Below are 19,784 nucleotides of genomic sequence, written 5' to 3'. Positions count from 1 at the left end.
AAAATTGGATGGCTGGCATGCAAAGTCTGGTTGCCTCAACTTCATAGCTGAAAGTTCTGTTACCTTTTGTTGAATAATTTAGTTGTTGAATGGGTTTGGATCTTTTATTCATGCTGTTCTCAATAATTTAGAATCTTAAGTTGGAAGGAATCTAAGAGGTATTTTAGAACAACCTCCCACCAGTATAGGGATCCCTTCTATAACATTCCTGACAGACTGTCACCCTCCTTCTGTTTGAAGGCTTCCAACTATGGGAAACTCATTACTTCATGATGCCACCTGTTCAATTACTGGATATCTCTAGTTGTTAGAAAATTCTTTACATCTACTGAGTTGAATCTGTATCCTTGTCTCCTCTGCCTATTGGTCCTAATTCTTTCCTGAAGTACAAGAGAACTGATTAATCTTTTCTTTTTTTCCCCTCAAGACAGTCTTTTGAATGTTTTTTTTTTTTTTTTTTTTTTTTTTCTTTTTGCGGTATGCGGGCCTCTCACTGTTGTGGCCTCTCCCGTTGCGGAGCACAGGCTCCGGATGCGCAGGCCCAGCGGCCATGGCTCACGGGCCCAGCCGCTCCGCGGCATATGGGATCCTCCCAGACCGGGGCACGAACCCGTATCCCCTGCATCGGCAGGCGGACTCTCAACCACTGCGCCACCAGGGAGGCCCTGAATGTTTTTTAAAAGGCAGTTTTTGTCTTCTCTTAGCCTTTATTCTTTCAGCTGTTATTTATGGATAGATGTAGAATTTGTAGATTTTGCCATTTATTATCTGTACCTACTTCTATGTTAACAGTACCCCAGCTTTTTTTAATTGATTCAACTCTCTCCCACTCTGTCTGTGATTTCAGTGAAGATGACTCTATTCCTGGATCCAGGAGTGGAGAATATGACCTTTACTAAGTAAATCAAATGCATTTCACCCTTCCTACCTCCCATGGCTATAGTGACTGATTTGAGGATGTGCACATGGCCCAAATCAGGACCGTCAGGGCCAGTGAAACTCAATTCTGGGATTTTTGTTTGTACTGTAGAAAAAGCAAAGTCTTGTCTACAGGATTGGTGTGTGGTGATATGAGCTTGGAACTACAGGAGAACTATCTTATAAGGGCCTGAGAATGAAGTCTGTCCAGCAGAATGAATGGCTGAGAGATGAGCTTTTTTTTTTTCTTTTTTTTTTTGCGGTACATGGGCCTTTCACTGCTGTGGCCTCTGCTGTTGCAAAGCACAGGCTCCGGACACGCAGGCTCAGCGGCCATGGCTCACGGGCCCAGCCGCTCCGCGGCATGTGGGGTCTTCCCGGACCGGGGCATGAATCCGTGTCCCCTGCATCGGCAGGCGGACTCTCAACCACTGCGCCACCAGGGAAGCCCGTGATGAGCTTCTTAAAGACAGCTTTTTAACTACTCCAAAAGTTGAGCTACCCTTGTATGCCTTTTTCTGATATGTTAGCCAATAAATATATCACCATAATGCCACTCCCCCTCTTTTTTTTCTCATACGTCATCTTGGGTTGGCTTTTTATCACTTACTAAAGAAGTTAGGATGATACAAGCTCTAAACTAGGGTACAGAGGAAATGAAGTAGTTCTGCTACTATCAGACTGCAGAAATGTGGGCAGTTCATTTAAAGTCTCTGGTACTGAATTTCATCATCGGTAAAATGAACAAGTTTAACTGGACAATTTGAAAAACCTCCTCCTGCTTTAAACTTCTATGATTTCTGTATGACTTTGCCTCTAGATCTAACCTGAGTGTCTTGGCTGCTGTCATTTACTTTTATTCCAGTTGGTCAAGTTGTTCTTCTCGGAGAGGTTAACTCTCAAAAGCAAAAGGATAGATGGAATTTTCTTATGCTGCATCTTTTTTTAATCACTCATATTTAAATTATTTTCCCTATTCCCTACCCCTCAATCTTTTAAAATGTTTTAATGAACATTTATAAACAATTATAAATTGTTTATTTATAACAATTATAAATTGTCCTAATATGATTCTAAGACATCAATAATTTTAAGACTTTGTCATGAAATAACTCCCTTTACTCAGTGAAAATTAGGTCTATTACTCTCTTGTCTCTAACTTTTCATTTTGAAAAATTTCAAACCTTCAGAAAAATTGCAGGAATAGTACAATGAACACCAGCAGAACTTTTACCCAGATTGGCCTGTTGTTGATATTTTTCTGTATTTGCTTTCCTGTGTGTGTTTTCCTAAATAAATCTATTATTCTTAATGTGTCTTTAAAACAGTATGTTTTTTTTTTTTTTTTGTGGTACGCGGGCCTCTCACTGTTGTGGCCTCTCCCGTTGCGGAGCATAGGCTCCGGACGCGCAGGCTCCGGACGCACAGGCTCAGCGGCCATGGCTCTCGGGCCCAGCCGCTCCACGGCATGTGGGATCTTCCTGGACCGGGGCACGAACCCGTGTCCCCTGCATCGGCAGGCGGACTCTCAACCACTGCGCCACCAGGGAAGCCCTAAAACAGTATGTATTAAGAAAACTAAGGACTTCTAAGAGGATTCCTGGAACCATTTAGAAGGATCTGGAAAAGTAGAGCTGGTATAGGGTAGGGACTAACAATTCAGAGTCTTGACTTTTCCTGAATTTCGATCCTGGCTCTCTCTAATCTTCAGTTCTCATATTTGTGAAATATGGGTATTATTGGCACCTATTAATTAGTATTAATTAATTAATTAGTATTAATATTAAATACATTAATTAGTATTATTATGTGAGTAGAGCTCACATGAGATGTGTGTGATTTTTCATTGCTTGTGGGAAACCATAGTTATCTGTGCTCTGCTAATGACATTGGACCTTGAGTTTCCTCACATGGGAAATAAATTTGTGGTTGGCTCAAAAGGGAATGCAAAGAGCTGAAACAGAAATTAAAGAATATATGTTTTTGGCTGGGCAAGAAATTAGAACCCATGCTGAAAATTTCAAATAGCATCTGCCAGCAAGGTACTAGTGGAAGTAAAACTAGATAAGGGTAGCAGATGGGTTTTATCTCATGTGCCAATTACTCTTCATGGCTGCCTGGTACACTGTATAAGATAGCTTGGAACTTTGGGGGAAAGAATAATTGCCATGGTGCAGGAGATATGAGCACTGGCACAAGTGCCATGTATTTGCCTCTCCAATCTAGGTCTGAAAGACAAAGGAGGCAAGTTTCAGGAAAGGGAAGTGAACTCGACAACTGGCTAGTAAATACATTTAAGACTGAGGAGATTTTCTGCCCCTTCCTATGAGCTGGAAGCTTCCCTCTGGCCAGGCTGCTGGCAGCCAGAGCCTGTCCCTTTTCCTCTCGCACCCAGAGGAGTGTTTGCACTCTTAACCAGAGCTTGCAGGGCATCTGCAGAGATTACATCCTACTGCATCCTTGACTTTCCTGGTGCAGTGCCACCTTGGTGCCACAGTCCCTAATTATTAGGACGAAACCCATTCTGAGAAGCAGCATCTGCCCTCCCACCCCGTCCTCCCTGTGGGTGTGGGGGCAGCATCAGTGTTTGGACACCAAGCGAGGACCCGCGCTGTGTCTCCAAAGGCAGTCGGCTCTGTCAGGGATGGAGGTCAACCCAGAGTAAGGACTTGAGTAATTGGAGGCCCACATTATAAGACCCTGAGCCTGGAGGAGAACCAAGATGGTGGAGTAGAAGGACGTGCTCTCACTCCCTCTTGTGAGAACACCAGAATCACAACTAACTGCTGAACAATCATTGACAGGAAGACACTGGAACTCACCAAAAAAGATACCCCACATCCAAAGACAAAGGAGAAGCCACAATGAGATGGTAAGAGGGGCTCAATCACAGTAAAATCAAATCCCATAACTGGTGGGTGGGTGACTCACAGACTGGAGAACGCTTATACCACAGAAGTCCACCCACTGGAGTGAAGATTCTGAGCCCCAGGTCAGGCTTTCCAACCTGGGGTTCCGGCAATGGGAGGAGGAATTCCTAGAGAATCAGACTTTGAAGCCTAGTGGGAAAAGATTGCAGGACTCTGACAGAACTGGGGGAAACAGAGACTCCATTCTTAGAGCGCACACACAAAGTAGTGTGTGCATCGGGACCCAGGGGAAGGAGCAGTGACCCCAGGGGAGACTGAACCAGACCTACCTGCTAGTGTTGGAGGGTCTCCTGCAGAGGTGGGGGGTGGCTGTGGCTCACTGTGAGGACAAGGACACTGGCAGCAGAAGTTCTAGGAAGTACTCCTTGGCGTGAGCCCTCCCAGAGTCTGCCATTAGCCCAACCAAAGAGCCCAACTAAGCTCCAGTTTTGGGTTGCTTCAGGCCAAACAACCAACAGGGAGGGAACCCAGCCCCACCCATCAGCAGACAAGCAGATTAAAGTTTTACTGAGCTCTGCCCACCAGAGCAACACCCACCACCAGTCCCTCCCATCAGAAAACGTGCTCAATCCTCTTAGATAGCCTCATCCACCAGAGGGCAGACAGCAGAAGCAAGAAGAACTACAATCCTGCAGCCTGTGGAACAAAAACCACATTCACAGGAAGATAAGATGAAAAAGCAGAGGGCTATGTACCAGATGAACGAACAAGATAAAACCCCAGAAAAACAACTAAATGAAGTGGAGATAGGCAGCCTTCCAGAAAAAGAATTCAGAATAATGATAGTGAAGATGATCCAAGACCCTGGACAAAGAATGGAGGCAAAGATCGAGAAGATGCAAGAAATGTTTAACAAAGACCTAGAAGAATTAAAGAACAAACAAACAGAGATGAACACTACAATAACTGAAATGAAAACTACACTAGAAGGAATCAATAGCAGAATAACTGAGGCAGAAGAACGGATAAGTGACCTGGAAGACAGAATGGTGGAATTCACTGCTGTGGAACAGAATAAAGAAAAAAGAATGAAAAGAAATGAAGACAGCCTAAGAGACATCTAGGACAACATTAAACACAACAACATTCGCATTATAGGGGTTGCAGAAGGAGAAGAGAGAGAGAAAGGACCCGAGAAAATATTTGAAGAGATTATAGTCGAAAAATTCCCTAACATGGGAAAGGAAATAGCTATGCAAGTCCAGGAAGCACAGAGAGTCCTATAAAGGATAAACCCAAGGAGAAACACGCCGAGACACATAGAAATCAAACTGCCAAAAATTAAAGACAAAGAAAAATTAGTGAAAGCAGCAAGGGAAAAATGACAAATAACATACAAGGGGCTTCCTGTTCTGATGGATGCTCCGGCAGTAACAATGATCGGGGACATCCTGCTGTTTGGGATGCTGTTGATGAACGCTGGGGTGGTGCTCAACTTTAAGCTGAAAAAGAAGGACATGCAAGGCTTTGGGGAGGAGTCGAGGGAGCCCAGCACAGGTGACAACATCCGGGAGTTCTTGCTGAGCCTCAGATATTTTCGAATCTTCATCGCCCTGTGGAATGTCTTCATGATGTTCTGCATGATTGTGCTCTTTGGCTCCTGAGCTCCAGGTACAGAACTGGAAACACACCTTCTCAGAGTGTCTCTTCCTTCATTCCTGATGACTTCAAGAATGTTGCTGACCAGAAAACCAGTGACCTTCCCAGAAAGTCCAAGCTTGTGGTGGGTGGAAAAAATGTTCGCCAAGATGAACACAGTTTCCCAGCCACATCACTGTTTTCTTTTCAAAGATATTTTCACTTTGATCTCTGCCTTGAAATGCTGTCTGCTTAAAAGAGTTTGAAGAGTGTTTATGTGAGGGGCTGTGGTGTCTAGATTGTTTAATCAGATCAGAATCCCTCTTCTACCAAACTTTCACTGGAAACCCATTTCTGGGTATTTCTTGGTTTACTTTTAATAACTATCCTTTTTTGGTTCAAATTATACAGATTTTTAAATATCTTTTGTATCCAGGGATCTGAAACAGGAAGGTTGGCTTTAAGTTTGATGCAGCCTCTTATTGGACTGCATTTGTGAGGAATGAACAAATTCATTGTTGTTGGGTCTGTGTCCAAATTCCTTCCCCATCCCAATGGGCTCTGCTTGGCCACTCCATGCTGCTGAGGTTGTCCCCTGGACTTGAAGGGTGAAGTGTCATGGGTTCCTGTAGAAGAGAGGTGCAGAGCAGTTGGCAGGGTGGATGGAGGTTTTATGAGAAACTTTGCCTTGCCTTGAAGCCCTCTATTAAAGTAACTTTTGGGACCATTAATTGTATAGTTTGTAGAATGAGAGTGATTTATGTGGTGATATTGGGACCCAGTTCTGACAGCTTGGTTTTGGGGGTCTGCTTTTCAAGTGGATGATTTCAAGGTTGAAAAACAAGCCTTGCTGGAGGAAATATAGCATTTTGCATAGAAGTTTCTTTGAAAGGGAGGCCTGGTTTAATCGCCAACATGACACTTGGGTGGTCAGTGCCCGGATCCTACAGGTGTTTGATTTGTTTGTTGTGGTTTTTGAAATCCTAACTTGCAGGTAACCTGGTGGGAGGAAAAAATAAATATGCAGGCTCTTAGAACTAAAGAGCATTGAAAATAAAGCTCATTTCTAAAAAAGAAAAAAAAAAAAAAAACATACAAGGGAACTCCCATAAGGTTAACAGCTGATTTCTCAGCAGAAGCTCTACAAGCCAGAAGGGAGTGGCATGATATACTTAAAGTGATGAAGGGGAAGAACTTACAACCAAGATCACTCTACCAGCAAGGATCTCATTCAGATTCTATGGAGAAATCAAAAGCTTTAGAGACAAGCAAAAGCTGAGAATTCAGCACCACCAAACCAGCCCTACAACAAATGCTAATGGAACTTCTCTAAGTGGGAAACACAAGAGAAGAAAAGGACCTACAAAAACAAACCCAAAACAATTAAGAAAATGGTCATAGGAACATACGTATCAATAATTACCTTAAACGTGAATGGATTAAATGCTCCAGCCAAAAGACACAGACTTGCTGAATGGATACAAAAACAAGACCCATCTATATGCCATCTACAAGAGACCCACTTCAGACCTAGGGACACATTCAGACTGAAAGTGAGGGGATGGAAAAAGATATTCCATGCAAATGGAAATCAAAAGAAAGCTGGAGTAGCAATACTCATATCAGATAAAATAGACTTTAAAATAAAGAATGTTACAAGAGACAAGGAAGGACGCTGCATAATGATCAAGGGAGCAATCCAAGAAGAAGATATAACAATTATAAATATAATGCACCCAACATAGGAGCACCTCAATACATAAGGCAACTGCTAACAGCTATAAAAGAGGAAATCGACAGTAACAAAATAATAGTGGGGGACTTTACCACCTCACTTACGCCAATGGACAGATCATCCAAACAGAAAATTAATAAGGAAACACAAGCTTTAAATGACACAATAGACCTGATAGATTGAATTGATATTTATGGGACATTCCATCCAAAACCAGCAGATTACACTTTCTTCTCAAGTGCACACCGAACGTTCTCCAGGATAGATCACATCTTGGGTTACAAATCAAGCCTCAGTAAATTTAAGAGAATTGAAATCATATCAAGCATCTTTTCTGGCCACAATGCTATGAGATTAGAAATGAATTACAGGGAAAAAAACGTAAAAAACAGAAACACATGGAGGCTAAACAATACGTTACTAAATAACCAAGAGATCACTGAAGAAATCAAAAAATACCTAGAGACAAATGCCAGTGAAAACACGACAATCCAAAACCTATGGGATGCAGGAAAAGCAGTTCTAAGAGGGACGTTTATAGCTCTACAAGCCTACCTCAAGAAACAAGAAAAATCTCAAATAAAAAATCTAACCTTACACCTAAAGGAACTAGACAAAGAAGAATAAACAAAACCCAAAGTTAGCAGAAAGAAAGAAATCATAAAGATCAGAGCAGAAATAAATGAAATAGAAACAAAGAAAACAGTAGCAAAGATCAATAAAACTAAAAGCTGGTTCTTTGAGAAGATAAACAAAATTGATAAACCATTAGCCAGACTCATCAAGAAAAAGAGGGAGAGGACTCAAATCAATAAAATTAGAAATGAAAAAGGAGAAGTTACAACAGACACTGCAGAAATACAAAGCATCCTAAGAGACTACTACAAGCAACTCTATGCCAATAAAATGGACAACCTCAAAGAAATGGACAAATCCTTAGAAAAGCACAACCTTCCAAGACTGAACCAGGAAGAAATAGAAAATATAAACACACCAATCACAAGCACTGAAATTGAGACTATGATTAAAAATCTTCCAGCAAACAAAAGCCCAGGATTTGATGGCTTCAAAGGTTAATTCTATAAGACATTTAGAGAAGAGTTAACACCCATCCTTCTCAAACTCTTCCAAAAATTGCAGAGGAAGGAACACTGCCACACTCATTCTGTGAGGCCACCATGACCCTGATACCAAAACCAGACAAAGATACTACAAAAAAAGAAAATGAGAGACCAATATCACTGATGAGCATAGATGTAAAAATCCTCAACAAAATACTAGCAAACAGAATCCAACAACACATTAAAAGGATCATACACTATAATCCAGTGATATTTATCCCAGGGATGCAAGGATTCTTCAGTATATGCAAATCAATCAATGTGATACACCATATAAACAAGTCGAAGAGGAAAAACCATATGATCATCTCAATAGATGAAGAAAAAGCTTTTGACAAAATTCAACACTCATTTATGATAAAAACTCTCCAGAAAGTGGGCATAGAGGGAACCTACCTCAACATAATAAAGTCATATACGACAAACCCACAGCAAACATCATTCTCAATGGTGAAAAACTGAAAGCGTTTCCTCTAAGATCAGGAAAAAGACAAGGATGTCCACTCTTAGCACTATTATGCAACATAGTTTTGGAAGTCCTAGCCATGGCAATCAGAGAAGAAAAAGAAATAAAAGGAATACAAATTGGAAAAGAAAATGTAAAACTGTCACTGTTTGCAGATGACATGATACTATACATAGAGAATCCTAAAGATGCCACCAGAAAACTACTAGAGCTAATCAATGAATTTGGTAAAGTTGCAGGATACAAAATTAATGCACATAAATCTCTTGCATTCCTATACACTAATGATGAAAAATCTGAAAGTTAAATTAAGGAAACACTCCCATTTACCATTACAACAAAAAGAATAAAATACCTAGGAATAAACCTACCTAGGGAGACAAACGACCTGTATGCAGAAAACTATAAGACACTGATGAAAGAAATTAAAGATGATACCAACAGATGGAGAGATATACCATGTTCTTGGATTGGAAGAATCAATATTGTGAAAATGACTATACCATCCAAAGCAATCTACAGATTCAGTGCAATCCCTATAAAATTGCCAGTGGCATTTTTTATGGAACTAGAACAGAAAATCTTAAAATTTGTATGGAGACACAAAAGACCCCGAATAGCCAAAGCAGTCTTGAGGGAGAAAAACGGATCTGGAGGAACCAGACTCCCTGTCTTCAGACTATACTACAAAGCTACAGTAATCAAGACAGTATGGTACTGGCACAAAAACAGAAAGATAGATCAATGGAACAGGATAGAAAGCCCAGAGATAAACCCACGCACCTATGGTCAACTGATCTATGACAAAGTAGACAAAGATATACAATGGAGAAAAGACAGTCTCTTCAGTAAGTGGTGCTGAGGAAACTGGACAGCTACATGTAAAAGAATGAAATTAGAACACTTCCTAACACCACACACAAAAATAAACTCAAAATAGATTAGAGACCTAAATGTAAGACTGGACACTATAAAACTCTTAGAGGAAAGAATAGGAAGAACACTCTTTGACATAAATCACAGCAAGATCTTTTTTGATCCACCTCATAGAGTAATGGAAATAAAAACAGAAATAAAAAATGGGACCTAATGAAACTTAAAAGCTTTTGCATAGCAAAGGAAACCATAAACAAGATGAAAAGACAACTCTCAGAATGGGAGAAAATATTTGGAAATGAATCAACAGACAAAGATTAATCTCCAAAATATAAAAACAGCTCATGCAGCTCAATATTAAAAAAAACAAACAACCCAAACCAAAAATGGGCAGAAGACCTAATAGACATTTCTCCAAAGAAGACATACAGATGGCCAAGAAGCACATGAAAAGCTGCTCAACATCACTAATTATTAGAGAAATGCGAATCAAAACAATGAGGTATCACCTCACACCAGTTAGAATGGGCATCATCAGAATATCTACAAACAACAAATGCCGGAGAGGGTGTGGAGAAAAGGGAACCCTCTTGCACTGTTCGTGGGAATGTACATGATACAGCCACTATGGAGAACAGTATGGAGGTTCCTTAAAAAACTAAAAATAAAATTGCCATATGATCCAGCAATACTGGGCATATACCCAGAGAAAACCATAATTCAGAAAGACACATGCACCCAAATGTTCATTGCAACACTATTTACAATAGCCAGGTCATGGAAGCAACCTAAATGTCCATTGACAGATGAATGGATAAAGAAGATGTGATACATATATACCATGGAATGTTACTCAGCCATAAAAAGGAACGAAATTGAGTCATTTGTTGAGACGTGGATGGATCTAGAGACTGTCATACAGAGTGAAGTAAGTCAGAAAGAGAAAAACAAATATTGTATATTAACACATATATGTGGAACCTAGAAAAATGGTACAGGTGAACCGGTTTGCAGGGCAGAAATTGAGACACAGATGTGGAGAACAAACGTATGGGCACCAATGGGGGAAAGCGGTGGGGTGGTGGTGGTGGTGGGGGATGAATTGGGCAATTGGGATTGACATGTATACACTGATGTGTATAAAATTGATGACTAATAAGAACCTGCTGTATAAAAAAAATTGTTTTGCCAATATGATGGGTATAAAATGGTAATTCACTAAAAAAAAAAAAGACTGAGGAGAGAGAAAAATTAGCAGATTTAAATGAAGTATTCCGTCAAGGCTGTTAGCAAACCAGTAAAATATGCATATGTCTATCCTAGCATTTACCACATTATATTGATAGTAATTCCTATGTTTGTCTCTCCAACTGGAATATAAGTTTCCAGAAGGAAAATCCACTGTTATCCTTTGTGCTTTACAAACTGCTAGGTATGTAGGAGGTACCTAATCAATGTTTGAGCTGATTCAGCTGTATCTAAATTTTTATTAGGTTTGGGTTGAAAGTCCTTATCCTGTAAGGGTTATTCTGTTTCTATGCTTATTTTGGAGCCTCCTGCTCTGTTTAGTTTCCTATTAAAAATATCTTTGGAAAATTCCCATCTTATAGTAAGTAAACTAAGAGCAAAAAGATGTTTGCCAAACTTTAATCAGAATAGAGAGGGAGCAGTAAGTCCCTGATTACTAAACCCTTTTTCAGAGTTCATGTAGGACAGAATTCAGGTAGGGAATAGAGATATGGAAGACCCTGGAGATGCAAATTTTAGGCCTTCTGTGTATACTAACCAGCTCCTTTCTACTTCTGCAACCCATTAGACACAGTATTTATTAAAAACTAAAAAACAAAATCAAAATTCTATGATTCTGTCTTCCTAAATATTAAAATTGTAGATAGTCCTTTAGTCATAATTTCTGAGACTTTGTCCAACTTGTAATTTCCACATCATTAATTGACACTCATAAATAAAATGGGTACTGTTATATTCAGCAGCTGAGAATGATTATTCTGAGCCATTAGAGGAAGTGGACCAATAGCTCAGTTTGGGCCCCATTGTCACCTTTTTCTGAACAACAGTGAATCTTGACATAACATTTTTATAGATATGAGGCAGTGTTCTAGAAAAATAAAAGTTCTGTTGAAACGTAAGAGGTATAGGCCTCATAAACTTAGTTGCAATTGGGCAAAGGTAAAAATCATCTGGCATGTCCCTAATGGCACAATTTTGGCATTAACATTACACTAGCTTTAGCGTGTTCAGTTTATCTGTGAGATTCATTTATCAGGGAAGGTAAAAATAAAGTGTTGATACAAATTGCTAGACATGTATTTTCAAATTGCATGACATATATTTTCAAACTGCACCAATCAGATGTACCTACATTTTTTATAGTCTTTAGCCTTCTGAGAATGTACAGTTTTGTTTTATTTTAACATCTTTATTGGAGTATAATTGCTTTACAATGTTGTGTTAGTTTCTGCTGTATAACAAAGTGACTCAGCTATCCATATACATATATCCCCATATCCTCTCCCTCTTGCGTCTCCCTCCCAGCCTCCTTATTCCACCCCTCTAGGTGGTCACAAAGCATGGAGCTGATCTCCCGGTGCTATACGGCTGCTTCCCACTGGCTATCTATTTTATATTTGGTAGTATATGTAAATCCATGCTACTCTCTCACTTCTTCCCAGCTTACCCTTCCCCCTCCCTGTGTCCTGAAGTCCGTTCTCTACATCTGCGTCTTTATTCTTGTCCTGCCCCTAGGTTCTTCAGAACCATTTTTTTTTTTTTAGATTCCATATATATGTGTTAGCATACGGTATTTGTTTTCTGAGAATGTACACAGTTTAGTCTCATATAGCTCTTCAGAAATCTATTATATGCAAAAGTACGGGCTGCCTGTATTTATTTTCTTTGATAGTTACCTCTTTTCTCAAGTTGTACTTGAATGTCTTCAGTTTTTCTTGCTTTAATCATGTCTTGTTGTTTTCTATTTCTGCCTCTTAATAACCTTATCTGTTGAGAACACAGTTGAGAATAAAGAACCAAACAAAAGACCTTCTGAAAGACTCCTGAGCATTATAGTTCCTCTACTCAGAAAAAAGTGCTGCTTGGGTCCTTACTCAGAGTCTGTTTATTCACAGTCTATTCACATTCTAACAATCTTGGTGCAAAAAGACACCTATATGTTGTTTAAATTCTGTATGCAAGGTGGTTGTGTATGGAATGATTTATGTGAAGGGGCACAAAGAATATTGAGACTTCTTATTCTCAGGTGGTTAAACCTTAATAAGCCCTATAAAGCATTTACACAACTAAGAATAAAGCAGTGTAGAATGAGGAAAGTGTCATAAGGAATTACAAACTAAGTGCTTTGTAGTTCAGAAGAGAGGGAGATTACTTAGTTACCTAACTTCCTTAACAGTATACATCTGAAATAGCAAATTTAGAAGAGGGAAGAACTGCTATATGCAGGCATGCTGTCAGCCACTACCATTACAGCTGATAAGTTAGCATCAAGAAGTAAATTAGCAATATTCTAGAAAGCAGGTATGTGAACTTAAAATGTCCAGGAGCCACTTAGTGTTAAGGTCAACTTTTAGAGGCTTTGAGGACATCACTGAATAATGCAATAATCAGTGCTGTAAAATGATTCATAGACTTTTAGAATTAGAAGTTCTCTTAAAGCTTGTCTAGGCTCCACATTTTATTAATGACATTTAGAAAGGGTAAGTTACTTGCCTCAGTCTAGTGGGGGTGAGGGGCTCATACTTGACTCCTTTTTACTCTTTCCCTCACCTTTACCAGTCTTCCCACCTGCATCTCCACCTAGGCAATCACCTTGTCTTTTTGCCTCCATTTTCCTCAAATTTATATTCCCTTTTCCATTTCAGTTTTCACTGCCTTATATCAGACCTTTAATATCTCTTGCCTGGAATTCTTCCATGGATTCCTAACTCATCTTTCTCCTTCCATTTCTGATCCTTCTTAAATCTATATACCACTTATCCAGCCAGAGACATCTGGCTGAAATGCAAATCTGATGGTAACATTCACTGACTTTATTGCAACAGCTTCCCATTGCCTGCAAGATGAACTTCGAACTCCTATCCAGACCTTCCCTGCTTTCTACCACTCCTTATACTATATGTATAATGGGGGGTGGGTTTGGCACATTGTCCCCCTCTCCCTCCTCACTCTCTCTCCAAATTCACTTGGCTAATATCTCAACCTTTAGGAGTCACTTCATATGCCATCCCCTCCAGGAAGCCCAGGTTAAGGTAGAGGAGGTCTTCCCTGTCCAGTGATGGATTTTCATTATATCCTATTATTGGACTGACTTATACTATAATTACGTATTTGGCTACCCTGTTTGAATGTGAACTCTTTGACAGACCTTGTTTTATCCATCTTTGTATACCGAAAATCATATTAGGTGCTCAATTTTAGGACATATCAGTTGTCCAATCATTGTGGTTGAATGCATGCAGAGTTCTTGGAAATAAAGCTACCTGAATATTAACCATCAGGCAAGTGTTCTTCCTCTTATACTCTCGGCTTGTGAAACTGGCTGTGAACCAGAATCACCTGGGAAGATTTTTAAAAGCACAGATTTCTGGGCTTCACTCCTGCCCTAGTAAATCAGAATATCTTCTCCATATTTTTATGAGGTTTTCTCAGGTGATTCTTATGAGTCAACCTGGAACCTGATCTCAGGCTGGAGTTTGTTAATCATTGCACAATGTTTCTTATCATGAGCCTTTAAGAATAAACAATTTAAGAAGTCAAAGTAATAGATGATATAATAATAGATTGAGAAAGATTTGCATTCAGGATAGTTAAACTTCTCCCAAATGTGTTAGATGAAGGATAAACGTCCAGCTCTCGAGAAATCTCTGCTCACCATAATTCATTCACTAGTGATTCTGGAGAGACAAGGTTTTAATTTTGGTAACATTACTCAAAGTTTTTTTTTTCCTTTTCTAACTTCTTTGAAATGGATTTTATTTCTCATATTAGTTTTCTTTATGTGATCACTTAATATTTTTCTACTTTTTCCATTTATAATTAGGTAAATACCGTTCCTTCATGTTTAAAGTCTCCACTTCTAATGAAATGTATCTTTTTATAGCTTTTGCTTTTTAAAACTCTTGATACTTCATTCATCTGCTCTGTGGGCTGGTTAAGTGTCTGCAATGTACCTAAACATTTCTGTTTACAAGAGAAGTGGGTCCTGCTTTCATCTCGCCATCACATTGAGCCATTTGGTTTCTGTGAGTTGTCAGGGTGCTGCTGAGGAGAGGAACTGGTGTGGGTGGGAATTTGGCTGACTTCACAGTTTTCCATATGCATGTGCTCCTCGTGCTTGAGCTGGAAGCTTGTCTCCACAGGAAGACAGCCACTGTGTAGGTGGTTTTGAAGAAACCTCACTCTGCTTTCTCTGTGCCCAGCTGGTTTTAAGTTTCTGGGCAGTAGTGCTAAAATAGCCTTCAAGTTTTGCCTTTGATTTAGTAAGATTTCAGGCCTGTGTTAAAGATTGCCCTTGGTTCTGGACCTATATTTTCGTGTATTTTACAAGACTGTTTATCTCCAGCTTTGGTGTTCCATTAGATACATTTAATGCACATGTTTATTATTTTTAGTTTTAATTATGTAATTGGGTGCAAATCTAATGATCTCCCAATGAAAATTTATACTACTCTCACCCTAGTTGTGGGGGAGGGAATGAACTGGTTATAATTTTTGTTTGTGTTATGATTTACATGGACTTAAGTTACATTCTGCATGAAAGGCATGAAACTCTTAAGTTTTTTGTAAAATACCCCCTGAAGTTTATAGCTTTCGGGTCACCAAGAATATAGGCCAACCTAACATCTTCTGATATTATTTTTCTTGTTGTTTTGCTAGCTAGCAACACATACTTAAGAGATCCTCCGTGTTGTCAGGTGCTTAAAATCTAATAGGGACTATAAAACATTTACACAACTAAGAATAAGTGTTTTGGAGTTGAGAAGATGTCAAAACAATTTAATGGAATATCTCTAGGGTCTTCAAAGATTCCTATTCTGAAAAAACATCTTCGTTCTGCCTTGTTCTAGACCTACACTGGCTGACTCATGTAAGGAGAGGAGGACAATTATGGTTAGAAACCATAATTGTTTTGGTTTTGGTATGGTTTTGGTATCAGGGTGGTGGTGGCCTCATAGAACAGATTTGCGGGTGTTCCTCCCTCTGCAATTTTTCAAAGAGTTTGAGAAGGATAGGTGTTAGCTCTTGTCCAGATGTTTGATAGAATTCGCCTGTGAAGCCATCTGGTCCTGTACTTCAGTTTGTTGGAAGTTTTTATTTTTTTAATACATTTATTTATTTTGTTTATTTATTTTTGGCTGCATTGGGTCTTCGTTGCTGTGCGCGGGCTTTCTCTAGTTGTGGCGAGTGGAGGCTACTCTTCGTTCCGGTGTGCAGGCTTCTCATTGTGGTGGCTTCTCTTGTTGCAGAGCACGGGCTCTAGGCACATGGGCTTCAGCAGTTGTGGCACGTGGGCTCGGTAGTTGTGGCGCACAGGCTTAGTTGCTCTGTGGCATGTGGGATCTTCCTGGACCAGGGCTCGAACCCATGTCCCCTGCATTGGTAGGTGGATTCTTAATTATTGCGCCACCAGGGAAGCCCCTGTTGGAAGTTTTTAAATCACAGTTTCAATTTCAGTACTTGTGCTTGGTCTGTTTATATTTTCGAATTCTTCCTGGTTCAGTCTTGGAAAATTGTACCTTTCCAAAAATTTGCCCATTTCTTCGAGGTTGTCCATTTTATTGGCATATAGTTTTTTGTAGTAGTCTCTTACAATCCTTTGTATTTCTGTGGTGTCAGTTGTGCTATCTCCGTTTTCATTCCTCTCCCTTTTTATCGTGATGAGTCTGGCTAAAGATTTATCAATTTTGTTTATCTTCTCAAAGAACCAACTTTTAGTTTTATTGATCTTTGCTATTGTTTTTTGATTGTTTGTTTCTATTTCATTTATTTCTGCTCTGATTTTTATGATTTCTTTCCTTCTACTGACTTTGGATTTTCTTTGTTCTTCTTTCTCTAGTTGCTTTAGGTGCAAGGTTAGATTGTTTATTTGAGATTTTTCTTGTTTCTTGAGGTGAGATTGAATCACTATAAACTTCCCTCTTAGAGCTGCTTTTGCTACATCCCATAGGTTTTGGGTCATCATGTTTTCATTGTCATTTGTTTCTAAGTATTTTTTAATTTCTTCTTTAATTTCTTCAGTGATATCTTGGTTATTTAGTAGCACACTGTTTAACCTCAGTGAATTTGTGTTTTTTACAGTTTTTTTTCCTGTAATTGATTTCTAATCTTATAACGTTGTGGGTGGAAAAGATACCTGATGCAATTTCATTTTTCTTAAATTTTCTGAGGCCTGATTTGTGACCCAAGATGTGATCTACCCTGGAGAATTATCTGTGTGCACTTGAGAAGAAAGTGTATTCTGCCACTTTCAGGTGGAATGTTCTATAAATATCAATTCAGTCTACCTGGTCTATTGTGTCATTTAAAGCTTCTGTTTCCTTATTTATTTTCACTTTGGATGATATGTCCATTGGTGTAAGTGGGGTGTTAAAGTCCCCTACTATTATTGTGTTACTGTCAATTTCCCCTTTTATGGTTGTTAGCATTTGCCTTATGTATTGAGGTACTCCTATGTTGGGTGCATACATATTTATAATTGTTATATCTTCTTCTTGTATTGATCCCTTCATCATTTTTTTTTGACATCACTACAGTTTTTTTATTGATATTAAAAGGATAATAAGGAAATATTGTGAACAACTGTATGTCAACTATATGAAAACTTAAATGAAATGGACAAACTTTTAAAAAGTCAAACCACGAAGGCTTACTCAAGAATAACGATAATGGAATAGCATAGCCCTAACTCTAGTAAAGAAATTGAACTTATAGTTAAACACTCTCCCCCCACACACACACAACAAAAAACAAATAAACAAACAAAAACCAGAAAAAGCAAGACTCCAGATCCAGAAGTCTTCACTGGGGAATTCGACCAGATGTTTAAGGATGAAATGATACCAGTTTCATCCAAATTATTCCAGAAAAGTAGAGGAAAGAATTCTTCAGCTCAGTCTATGAAGCCAGCATTACCCTCACCCCGACACCAAATCCAGAATGTTTTTAACCATTTAAAAAAATTTTATTTATTTATTTTTGGCTGTGTTGGGTCTTTGATCCCTTCATCATTATGTAGTGTCCTTTCTTGTCTCTTGTAACAATCTTTATTTTAAAGACTATTTTATCTGATATGAATATTGCTACTCCAGGTTTCTTTTGATTTTCATTTGCATGGAATATCTTTTTTCCATCCCCTCACTTTCAGTCTGTATGTGTCCCTAGGTCTGAAGTGGGTCTCTTGTAGACAGCATATATATGGGTCTTGTTTTTGTATCCATTCAGCCAGTTTGTGTCTTTTGTTTGGGGCATTTAATTCATTTACATTTAAGGCAATTATTGATATGTATGTTCCTCTTACCATTTTCTTTTTTCTTTTTTTTTTTTTTTTGCGCTGTACGCGGGCCTCACACTGCTGTGGCCTCTCCCGTTGCGGAGCACAGGCTCCGGACGCACAAGCCCAGCGGCCATGGCCCACGGGCCCAGCCGCTCCGCGGCACGTGGGATCCTCCCAGACCAGGGCACGAACCCACGTCCCCTGCATTGGCAGGCAGACTCTCAACCACTGCGCCACCAGGGAGGCCCACCATTTTCTTAATTGGGTTTTTTTGTGAGTCTTTTCCTCCTCTTGTGTTTCCCATGTAGAGAAATTCCTTTAGCATTTGCTGTAAAACTGGTTTGGTGGTGCTGAATTCTCTTAGCTTTTGCTTGTCTGTAAAGCTTTTGATTTCTCTGTTGAATATGAATGAGATCCTGGCTGGGTAGATTAATCTTGGTTGTAGGTTTTTTGTCTTTCATCACTTTAAGTATATCCTGTCACTCTCTTCTGGCCTGCAAAGTTTCTGCTGAAAAATCTGCTGATAAGCTTATGGGGATTCCTTTATATGTTATTTTTTGCTTTTCCCTTGCTGCTTTTAATATTTTTTCTTTGTCTTTAATTTTTTTTTTAGTTTGATTAATATGTGTCTTGGTGTGTTTCTCCTAAGGTTCATCCTGTATGGGACTCTCTGTGCTTCCTGGACTTGGGTGGCTCTTTCCTTTCCCATGTTAGGGGAATTTTCAACTATAATCCTTCAAATATTTTCTCAGGCCCTTCTTTTTCTCTTCTTTTTCTGGGACCCCTGTAATTCGAATGTTGGTGCATTTATTGTTGTCTGAGAAGTCTCTGAGATTGTCTTAAATTCTTTTCATTCTTTTTTCTTTATTCTGCTCCTCGGCAGTTATTTCCACTTTTCTGTCTTCCAGCTCACTTACTGGCGCTTCTGCCTCTGGTATTCTGTTATTGATTCCTTGTAGTGTATTTTTCATGTCAATTATTGTATTGTACATCTCTGTTTGTTTGTTCTTTAGTTTTGCTAGGTCTTTTTTAAACATTTCTTGTATTTTCTCAATCTGTGCCTCCATTCTATTTCTGAGATTCTGGATCATCTTGATTATCATTACTCTGAATTCTTTTTCAGGTAGGTTGCCTATTTCCTCTTTATTTATTTGGTCTCATAGGTTTTTACCTTTGTCCTTTATCTGTAACATATTGTTTTGTCATCTCATTTTTTTTTTTTTTTTTTTTTTTTTTTTTTTTTTTTTGTGGTACGTGGGCCTCTCACTGTTGTGGCCTCTTCCGTTGCGGAGCACAGACTCCAGATGTGCAGGCTCAGTGGCCAAGGCTCACGGGCCTAGCCGCTCTGCGGCATGTGGGATCTTCCCAGACCGGGGCACAAACCCATGTCCCCTGCATCGGCAGGCAGACTCTCAACCACTGCGCCACCAGGGAAGCCCCATCATTTTTTTTTTTTTTTGATGGGTGGGATTGTGTTCCTGTATTACTGGTTGTTTGGCCTGAGGCTTCCAGCACTGGAGTTTGTAGGCTGTTGGGTAGAGCCACGTCTTGGTGCTGAGATGAGGACCTCCGGGAGTCCTCACTCTGATGAACATTCCCTAGGGTCTGAGATTCTCTGTTAGTCCAGTGGTTTGGA

At 39.4% G+C, this 19,784-nt stretch overlaps 1 protein-coding gene across 1 annotated transcript; it reads left to right on the top strand.

Moving 5' to 3' along the window:
- The first annotated feature begins 5,203 nt into the window (after positions 1–5,203).
- On the top strand, positions 5,204–5,654 carry LOC132483329 (small integral membrane protein 7-like). Its single transcript, XM_060088621.1, has one exon. It carries the CDS (start codon positions 5,204–5,206, stop codon positions 5,450–5,452), a length of 249 nt encoding a protein of 82 aa, XP_059944604.1. The 3' UTR covers positions 5,453–5,654.
- Positions 5,655–19,784: the final 14,130 nt, after the last annotated feature.

This window comes from Mesoplodon densirostris, chromosome 1, assembly GCF_025265405.1.
Source record: "Mesoplodon densirostris isolate mMesDen1 chromosome 1, mMesDen1 primary haplotype, whole genome shotgun sequence".
NCBI classification, from domain to species: domain Eukaryota; kingdom Metazoa; phylum Chordata; class Mammalia; order Artiodactyla; family Ziphiidae; genus Mesoplodon; species Mesoplodon densirostris.
The sequence above is the reverse complement of the archived record's forward strand: the minus strand, read 5'-3'. Positions and strand labels throughout refer to the sequence as shown.